General features: G+C 39.7%; 1 protein-coding gene across 1 annotated transcript in view; it reads left to right on the forward strand.

Moving 5' to 3' along the window:
* Positions 1 to 5,469, forward strand: part of MCU (mitochondrial calcium uniporter) — a 205,068-nt gene extending 199,599 nt beyond the window's left edge. Inside the window, exons 7-8 of the mRNA XM_044239751.1 lie at positions 1,817 to 1,933; positions 3,512 to 5,469. Coding sequence (XP_044095686.1) covers positions 1,817 to 1,933; positions 3,512 to 3,589 — 195 coding nt within the window. The 3' untranslated portion in view covers positions 3,590 to 5,469. The remainder of the gene's footprint in view (positions 1 to 1,816; positions 1,934 to 3,511) is intronic.
* Positions 5,470 to 10,651: the final 5,182 nt, after the last annotated feature.

Consider the following 10,651-nt stretch of genomic DNA (forward strand, 5'->3'; position numbering starts at 1 on the left):
ATATATGAAACAAAAATGCCTCAGGCTCACGAGTGATCAGGAAATCAGATCTCCAAGAGAGATGAAAACATGTTCATACAAAAACTTGTGCAGGAATATTCATAGCAGCATTATTCATAATAGCCAGAAAAGTGGAGACAACCTAAATGTCATGAAATGAAAATAAAGTACCAATACATGCTACAAATGGATGAACCTCGAAAGAAGGCACCCACAAAAGGCTATGTGCTATACTATTCCATTTATATGAAATGTCCAGAATAGGCAAAACTGTAGAGGCATAAAGTAGATTAATAGTTGCCTGGAATTGGAGATGTTGAGGGAGATGAGAAGTGATTATTAGAGTACAGGATTCCTTTTTTCTTTTTTTAATGAAGTTTTATCTATTTATTTGTCAGAGAGCACAAGTAGGGGAGTGGCAGGCAGAGGCAGAGAGAGAAGCAGGCTTCCTGCTGAGCAAGGAGCCCAATGTGGAACTCCATCCCAGGACAATGGGGTTAGGACCTGAGCAGAAGGTAGATGCTTAACCCACTGAACCACCCAGGTGTCCCTAGAGAATGGGATTTCTTTTGAGGATGATGAAAACTGATTGTAGTGATGGTTGTGCAGCTTCATGAATACACTAAAAACCATTGAACATTATACTTTAAGTGGATAAATTGTATGGTATGTGATTTATATCTCATTAAAGCTATTTTTGAAAAATAAAGTAGTACTTCTGCACACACACCAGAATGGCTTTTTTTTTTTTTTTTTAACTGGCAGTACCAAGTATTGGCAAGGATATGGAATGATGGGAACTCGTATCCTGCTGATGGGAATGTAATTGGTACCACCATTTTGGAAACCTGTTTTATATCACTTCTTAATTTGAACACAGGCATACCTTATGATCTAGGATCTCCATTCATAGGTGTACATCCAATAGAAAAGATAAGCCCAAAAATGTTCTTGGCAGCATTATTCATAAAAGGAAAGCCTGGAAACAACCCAAAGTCTTATCAATAGTAAAATGGATAAATAAATTGTGATGTAGTCATACCATAGAATATAACCTAGCAATGAAAATGAGTGAATTACAAAAGTATGAATATCACAAACATATTAAGCAAAAGTAGCTGTACATAATACCTATCGTCTGACTCCATTTTTATAAAATTAAAAAAACAGGTAAAATTAAGCCATAGAGTTCAAGGGGATTCATGCTTAAGCAGTAAAGCTGTAAAGAAAACAAGAAAATAATTACCATTAAAGGCAAGATAGTGATGAGTTTGGGGAGGAAGCCTAGGTTAATAATTGGGAAGAGGTGGGAGGATGCCTTCTAGGTTGTGGGCAGTGTTCGATTTCCTTTATCTGATGGTGATTAGCTTATTCTTTATGTGATGATTCATTGTGTTGTACGTTTTTGTTTTGTGTACTCTTACACATGTGTTCACAATAAAAAAGTGTTCAAGAAATAAATATTTAGGGGCACATGGGTGGTTCAGTGGGTTAAGCCTCTGCCTTTGGCTCAGTTCATGATCCCAGGGTCCTGGGATTGAGCCCTGCATTGGGCTCTCTGAAAGCAGGGAGCCTGCTTCCCCCTCTCTCTCTGCCTGCCTCTCTGCCTACTTGTGATCTCTCTCTCTCTCTGTCAAATAAATAAGTAAAATCTTTAAAAAATTAGTTTAAAATAAATTTTAAAAAATATATTTAACACTGCACCTACATCGGTATATATCTTTGCATGTGTAGTGAACCTAATTAGCAGTTAGTGCTCATTTTGTAAAGATAGTGTTCTAAGGACTAATAATTTAATTTCTCCTTTAATTTGTAGGAATATGTTTATCCAGAAGCCAGAGACAGACAATACTTATTATTTTTCCATAAAGGAGCCAAAAAGTCACGTTTTGACCTAGAGAAATATAATCAACTCAAGGATGCAATTGCTCAGGTAAGTTTTCAAAAAATAAAAATAAATTCCAGGGCGCCTGGGTGGCTCAGTGGGTTGGGCCGCTGCCTTCGGCTCAGGTCATGATCTCAGGGTCCTGGGATCGAGTACCGCATCGGGCTCTCTGCTCAGCAGGGAGCCTGCTTCCTCTCTCTCTCGCTCTCTGCCTGCCTCTCTGTCCACTTGTGATCTCTGTCTGTCAAATAAACAAATAAAATCTTAAAAAAATAAATAAATTCCAGCCCCATTTTGTATGGTATTGGTATTATAATAATAACAATAATAATTGTTATTATTATTACCATTATCCATAACTGTAGTGCTTCAGTAGGTAAACTCTGAAAGAATGATCACACCCTCTTCTTCCTGTATTAATTATTCCTCAGTTAATAAAAATGTGAATTTTAGCATGGACATCTCTCTGGAAAGTTTTAGAACACAGCAGGTGAAAGGTGATGGGTCCTATCTATCCTATTAACAGTAGCATATTGAAATTTGTAGAACTATTTTTACTTTTCTTCTTTTTGTTTCTTTAAAATTGTCTGTTTTTACTTTTCTCTATTTATAAAATCTTTTTACAACAATTTTGAAAGATTTTCCACCTAAAATATGTGGTGGCTATGGGACAAAAATAAAATCTAGGTAAGAAAGATTACTGGAAATGTTTGCCAGGCACAAGTCTCAGAGTTTATTGAACTAGAAGATGCTGTTTTAAAAGAGATGTATTTTATTTTTCATAATAGTTACCTCTTTCAAATTTCTGCGTGTGCCTCCCTCCAATATCTTTGATTTTGCTATATAAATCTTCATTCCTCTTCTCTGTAGTCTTATATGACTTCAGCGATTTTTCAGAAAATCTCTGGAAACTCTACCATCTTCTATAACGTTTGGTTGCTCTTCTGTGTCCCTTATTGGTGGTGGGGTTGTACTTTGAATAGGCTTAGTCTTCCTGCCTTGGCCTAAGTTGATTTATGTCTTCTGTTGCTCCGTGTGGTGGTTCTCACCTGGAGGGAGCGCATTAGGCTGAGGGTGGGGCTGAAGCATCCCTGGAGCTGTTAAAAATACAAATGCTCCAGCCCTACCCTCCGCCTACTAATCCAGCTCCACCAGCTGAGGTCCCAGCCAGTGTGAGTTTTGAAAGTGCTGCCCTTGACAGCACATCCCTGATTTTAAAATCACTAAGCAAAAAAAACTGAAACAACTACTGGAGGAACAACTCAAGTGTTGAGCAACGGAAGTTAAAGTTCCGGATCCAGGCAAAGGTTTGAGAAACGCCATCAGGGTGCATCAGATGCTCGCATGGTCCTGAGCCTCTGAGTCCTGCCCTGCTGACAGCACAGCCTTTCCTGGAGGCTCTGTTGACAGGTGATCCTTCCAGGGCAGACTTCCATTCTGGTCCCCCTGGGTTGTCCTATGCCTTTAAAGCCCTTTGCTTCTGAGGCAGTCTCAATTTGAGAGTAATTGAGATGATTTCTGGGATTCATAGTGATGCAGAAAAAGACAATTACCTTTTCTCAGGAGAGGATAATATCATTGAAAGCTTCACTAGCCACTTTTTCTCACCTTTTGTTTCTATTTTAGGCAGAAATGGACCTTAAGAGACTGAGAGACCCATTACAAGTACATCTGCCCCTTCGACAAATTGGTGAAAAAGATTGATCTACAAAGAGCCTCTGAATCCTGGCAGAAGGAACACCTGTTTATAACTCTTGCCTTTTTAATTAAAGCATTGCAGGTGGAAGCTGGGAGCCAAGTCGGGGTAGAGGGTTTTTACCTTTAATTAAAAAACAAAACAAAAAGGATCTTAGGGAAGAAGAGGAAGTTAAAATCTAAGGATCAGGCTTTGTGGAATATAAGCTCAAAGGGCTTAGTGAATATTGTCTTAATCAAGCATCTTAGTTTCTGGATGAAAATGATGCATTATATAGTTGAGAGATTCATAAAGAGAAAAGGATGCTGGGGGTGTTCCTTTCTTGCATCTTCTTGCAGGGTCAGCAAAACAGTAACACACCAGCACCCCACTCAGCTCTAATTTTTTTTTTAATTTGACTTTTCTTATTTTTGACATAGGAGTAAACAAATATACCAGAAAAGCAAATCCTCAAGGTATGTGGGTGGCAAACAGAGTCTGAGCCCATGTCATTAGCATTTATTTTAAATTGGACCCAGTCTCTGCAAAGTGACCAGGAATCTCTCCTATTCGTGTCCCTTTTCTGACCACCCAGTCCTGTTGGTTATGCTAATTTTATCCATATGAGAGTTGGAATCATCTTATGACTGTTTAATAATTGACACTTTGGATTATCCCATAATACCTTCTTCGATGTCTGTATATTCCAGTGCTCTGGATCAGTACCTAGGAATCATTGGCAACACTGCATGAGGTTGTTTTGTTTTGTTTTGTTTTGTTTTTTATTAATTAATCTTTAAGAGGAGGCAGAATTTCCCTCCTTTATTTAACTCTCCTATTGATATTCCCCTCTCCCTCCATAACTCAAATCCGAGGGGGGGCGGTATTCAGCTATATTACCAAATCAGGAAGACGTAAGGTTTACAAATTGGCTAAAAATCATGGCTCTCTAGCCATTTCAAACCAGAATAATCTCCTTGCTGTTAATCTGCTCTGTGTGACAGCATTCCAGCCCACCCAGATGGCGCTGCCTTGTCTGGAGACGTTGTTTATCTTGAAGGACACACACTTCCACACTGTTTGTGAGCCCCCCACCTCCACCACTTCAATAGTTGTAAATCAAGTGTGTGGATCTCCAAGGGTGCAATTTATCTTTATACAGGAATACATTTCTACGGCTTCCTTCAACCTACCCTCTTCACCCTCTTTTTTCTTATCTTAAATTGAGAGAAGGAAGAATTAATCTTATACTCTATCAAAATATTTTCTACCATATTTCCAGATGACATCTGCACTTGAAGAGTCAAAGGAATCTGTGTCTAATATCCTGTTTTTAACGACTGTGGGGGCAGGATGGAAAGGATGATGAGGCTTGCCACACAGCTGATCGTGATTTCTTTCACATGATTCGCCCCTCCTCATTGTGGCAAGGAGGTTCTTTCTCATTTTCTTCCTCTTTTGGGATCATTGTGTATGAAAAGAAACACTTGCAATGACAAACCCAGACTCCAGGTGCCTTGCAGAGGTTGAAGGCCTGCCCAGACCGCTGCTGCTCTGCTCCTGCCGCCGCCCCTTCCGCTGGCATGATGGAATGAAAGGATGCATGTCTCCCCTTCCTTCCAGTGCCCCCGAGTCGTTCAACCCCTTCCCTCATTTATTTTTGTTAAGTTCTGTGAATTATTTTTAAATCATCTATCCTGTTTGTGTGCAGGGTTTTTAAGAAGAAACAGCACAGTGCAATGAGCAAATCCTTTCAGGGTGTGTGGGAGGCAAGGGAGGGAAATGTGGAGAAAAGTCCTTTAAACAAATAGCAAAATATTGAACATGTGTAAAATCCTGTATCATTTATGAAATATGTATAAAAAGCAATGTACCTTCTGGAACAATAAATACTTATTCAATTTTTGAACTATAGTATCTATTTCTTTAAAGCAAAACCAAAAACAACAGCAGCAGTAACAAAACTTACTTTCCTGTGATTCTAGTGGAAAACTGTTTACTTCCAAAATTAATTCTTTTTCTTTTTTAAGATTTTATTTATTTATTTGACAGCGAGAGAGGGAACACAAGCAGGGGGAATGGGAGAGGGCGAAGCAGGCTTCCTGCTGAGCAGGGAGCCGATGTGGGCCTTGATCCCAGGACGCTGGGATCATGACCAGAGCTGAAGGCAACCACTTAGGAGCCCTAAAATTAATTCTTATAAAAATATCATTTTGAAATTAAATTTGGTTCCTAGAGCCTGTATTTTTAAAACAGGCATTTTTTTAAAAGATTTTATTTACTTATTTGACAGAGAGAGCATGCGTTCCTTGCTCAGCGAGAAGTCTGCTTCTCCCTCCCCCTCTGCCTACCACTCCCCCTCCTTGTGCTCGCTCTCTCTCTGCCAAATAAATAAATTAATTAAACAAACAAATTTTTAAAAACAGGCATTTCATTAATGCTTCCTGAATCTAAGATGGTCAATATTTTCTTAATTTTCCAGAGCCATCAAAGATTAAGTGACTTTTACAGGCAGAATAAAGCCACTGGCAGTACTGAGACTAATATCCTTATATCCTGATTAACAGGAAAATTGTCCATTATATCAGACACCAGATTGCCCAATGTGGTCTCCTGGACTTGAGAACACTGTCCAAGAATGAACCAAGATTAAATATTCATTTTTTAAGACTTTGTATCAAATTTGACCAAAGCAAATAATGATCACCAAACAGGAAAATACCATGTGCTACCTACTCCATTGAAGGCCTATCAGAAAGCGTACGTTAAACACCTATATTCAGTGCAATGTGAGATGTCTGAGAGCTTCCTGGCAGACATCCCTGGGACAGAATTAAAGTGTAAGAAGATAAGATTGAAAATGTTTTGATTAATGCCTACATATATATTCAACAACATTGTTAGGCTTTAGTGAATTTTCAGTGGAGATAATGAGAAGAGGTAAATCCATTAGGGTAAATAATGCGGTTTTGTTAAAAGATGATAGACCTGGGCGCCTGGGTGGCTCAGTGGGTTAAGCCGCTGCCTTCGGCTCAGGTCATGATCTCAGGGTCCTGGGATCGAGTCCTGCATCGGGCTCTCTGCTCAGCAGGGAGCCTGCTTCCCTCTCTCTCTCTCTGCCTGCCTCTCCGTCTACTTGTGATTTCTCTCTGTCAAATAAATAAATAAAATCTTTAAAAAAAAAAAAAAGATGATAGACCTTTAAAGCTGGCAAAAGTAAAAAAGTTCTTTCATGGTATGATTGTTGGAGTGGCAATCTGGTATCTCCTTGTTAAAAATGCAAGTTCTCGGGGCGCCTGGTGGCTCAGTGGGTTAAGCCTCTGCCTTCGGCTCAGGTCATGATCTCAGGATCCTGGGATCAAGCCTCAAATCGGGCTCTCTGCTCAGCAGGGAGCCTGCTTCCTCTCTCTCTCTCTCTCTCTCTCCTTGTGATCTCTCTCTTTCTGTCAAATAAATAAATAAAATCTAAAAAAAATAAAGCAAGTTCTCTGATCCCTACTGAATCAGAAACTAGGCATGGGGACAGCAATCTGTATTTAATAAGTCCTTCTGGTGATTTTAATGGGAACCATTGATCTAGTCAAACCAATGGACATCTATGTCAGAACTTACCAGTGAATCCTATGACTAAACAACCCAGTGACAGAGGCTGGTGAGTATGGTGAATATGGTAAATAGAAAGAATAGAGCTCATGTCACATGTACTATTGTATCTTGATTACTGGCAGGAGAATAGTAATGAGCACATAGTAGATGCTCACAAAAAAACAAAAATAGGGGCACCTGGGTGACTCAGTTAAGTGGCTGCCTTCAGCTCAGGTCATGATCCTGGGGTCCTGGGATTGAGCACTGCATCACTGTTCATCAGGGAGTCTGTTTCTCCCTCTCCCTTTGTCCCTGCCCCTGCTCATACTCACTCTCTTTCACAAAAATAAAATCTTAAAAAAAGAAAAAGAAAAACAACCAAATACATTGAATTTAAAAAATCAATGTAGCAAGGTTTCACAGAAAAGTGGAATTTCTTAGATTTTGGAAATCAGCTTCACCAAAACTGTTAAGAGTTATGTCTCATTTTTCTGGGATGCTGCATGGCTCAGTTGGTTAAGTGTCTGCCTTTAGCTCAGGTCGTGATCCCGGGGTTCTGGGATCGAGTCCCACACCAGGCTCCTTGCTCAGAGGGAAGCCTGCTTCTCCCTCTGCCTGCTGCTGCCCCTACTTGAGCTCATTCTCGTTTGCTCTCTCTGACAAATAAATAAAATCTTTTTTAAAAAAGAGAATTGTGATTCTTTTCTAAAAGGATGTATTTATTGAGAGAGAGCAAGGGAGGGGAAGAAGGAGAGAGAAAATCTCAAGCAGACTCCCCACTGAGCATGGAGTCAGTGGCAGGGCTCCATCCCACAACACCAAGATCATGACCTCAGCTGAAATCGAGAGTCAGTCACTCAACTGACTGAGCCACCCAGGTGCCCCAGTTGTGGTTCATTTTTATTACCGCCAACAATCTTTAGTTTGTTGCTTTCCCAAGTAAGTACAAATTCCTTGTCTTCCAGACATACTACATAATTACTTCCTTAGGATAAATGTATATGTTAATTTTAATGAGTTATACTGAATATAAAATTGACCCACTTTACAAATTTTCATTTGCATAGGTTTTATAAATGTATCATTCATTGAGCAATCCCTCATTCTTGAAATTGTCCTCAGCTCCTGTGACCTGACTTCGGTTTCCTTCTTTAAATCTCTTCTTCTTGGTCTTATTTGCAGTATCCTCCTCCTCTGCCCACATCTTGATGCTGGGCTTCTCCAGGGTTCCATCTCAGACCCCATTTTCCATGGATGATCTCACCCACTCCCTCCCCCCATTTATATGCCAGTAATTCTCAAATTGTTAGGTAAGCTCAGATCTTTCCTGAACAGCCAACTGGTTTGTCTACCTCCCAACTGATCTATTTCCCCCTTATGCAATAAATTCCCTTAGAGGGAAATGCATCTTAATGTAAAAAATTGACAAAATATTAGTAATTGCAGCTATGTTCCTTATTCTTTCTACTTTTATATATGTTTGAAATTTTTCATTATAAAAAATTAAAATGAGAGGGCAGGTTAATGAAAAAGGAAAAAATAGGAATAAGGAAAAAAAAAAAAAAAGGTCTTACCATCCTGGGAATGCTTGTTTACAGAACCAAAGGGCTATCTGTAAAAGTCCTTGACTCTGGCAATCAATCCTGGCAGCAAATCTGGGTCTATCTCATGCACACGTCCTCTGTTTCTCTGCAACCCATATGAAACACTCAGATGGTTTCTCAGGGACAGGAAATTGCAGGGTTTTGTTTTTTCTGTTAAGAACACTAACTCTTAGGGGCGCCTGGGTGGCTCAGTGGTTAAGCCGCTGCCTTCGGCTCAGGTCATGATCTCAGGGTCCTGGGATCGAGCCCCACATTGGGCTCTCTGCTCAGCAGGGAGCCTGCTTCCTCCTCTCTGCCTGCCTCTCTGCCTGCTTGTGATCTCTCTCTCTGTCAAATAAATAAATAAAATCTTAAAAAAAAAAAAAAAGAACACTAACTCTTAACTGCAATGAGGCAGTTCCTCAGAACCATCAATTGCTGCCATCAAATTGCAACGTAATAAGCTAAAAATGGTCAAGTTGCCTGTGTTCTGCTAGCATTAGTGATAAAGTGGCTAACTATAAATTCAGATCACAGGAAACCCCATGCTATCGCATGGTAAGTCTGTACTTGGGGGAACCATTTTTACCTTCATCACTGTCAAAAACAAGAGACAGCATGGCACTTGGCCCCTAGTAGGCACTCATGTTTAATTGAACTGAAACCCTTAGAGGAAAGGGGCCACAATAATTTGAATGCCACTTAGCATAGGAAAAAACTATGATAGAGATTAGGAAGACAAATTTATAAATTACTTCCTAAAACAATAAATATTCCTTCCCCAGTCACTAGAAATTTGATTAGGACAAGAAATATAGATGAGAGAAAGGATAAGAATGATAGAAGCCCAAAGCATCAGGTCAATTAAGATTGGGAGGGAGAAATTTGGGGTTCATTCATATCCTTCTTTAATAAAGTACTTAAAAAACTTTTGGGGCACCTGGCTGGCTCAGTTGATAGAGCATGCGATTCTTGATCTCAGGGTCATGAGTTCAAGCTCCATGTTGGGTGTGTCCTACTTTTAAAAAAATGGTAAAATATTAAAAATAAAAACAAAACCTTCCCCCCCACCCTTCTTTTTGTCCTTCCCCTTCTCATTATCTTCATTAACAGTGCTTGCTAATTCTTAGGTGTCCACACACTATGGAATGTCAGGGAGCTGGCATTCTGTTGCCTGGGGACATGTAATACACAGATCCTTTCTTTCATTTTGCCTCTTTGGCCTAAAAATGAAATTCTAGTAAATATCACTTTTTAGTGTTGTTAATTTAATGAGTTGTTCCTAATTTGAAGCCCCTACCTCTATCTTAGTGTGAGAATTAGTAAAATAAGTAACCCTAAACCATTTTAAATTGGGGGAAGAAAGGCACTATGAAAACATGAGGTATTGCTGCTTGAATTGGTAAAAACACAACTAAACTTGGTTTCTTTAGAAAATTTTGAGACCAAGGACCATAGTAGAACACACTTAAGAGCTTGCTTCAGGACAATATCGTCCCCATTCCACACCTTTCAGGACAATATCGTCCCCATTCCACACCTTTCCTTACTACTTTTTTGTGTGCTATTGTACACTCCTTCACCGTCTGACCAAGACATTTCCTAGTGACCAGCTACATCAATCTGGCTTTATCCCATTCTCATTCCGTAAGCAATGGTAGGGCTGCAACATCATGAAATTAATTCCTAGAAGTCACAAAACAAGATTTTGACAAGAGGGGATGTCCTTCATTTAGAGTTTCCTTCTGGATAAGATACTGGGGGCCTTGTTGCAGGGAATTCTTGAGAAAAAAACAAAAGGAGGATGAGGGATTGTGATGGGTCCCCTCCCCCAAAGAAAAATATCAATAACCCTGTTGACAGTGTAAAACAGTGTTTCTATCTGGGGTCAGGGCCAGAGCAAGGGATACCATATCCCACTCA

The sequence above is a fragment of the Neovison vison genome, chromosome 2, assembly GCF_020171115.1.
Source record: "Neovison vison isolate M4711 chromosome 2, ASM_NN_V1, whole genome shotgun sequence".
Taxonomy (NCBI): Eukaryota; Metazoa; Chordata; class Mammalia; order Carnivora; family Mustelidae; genus Neogale; species Neogale vison.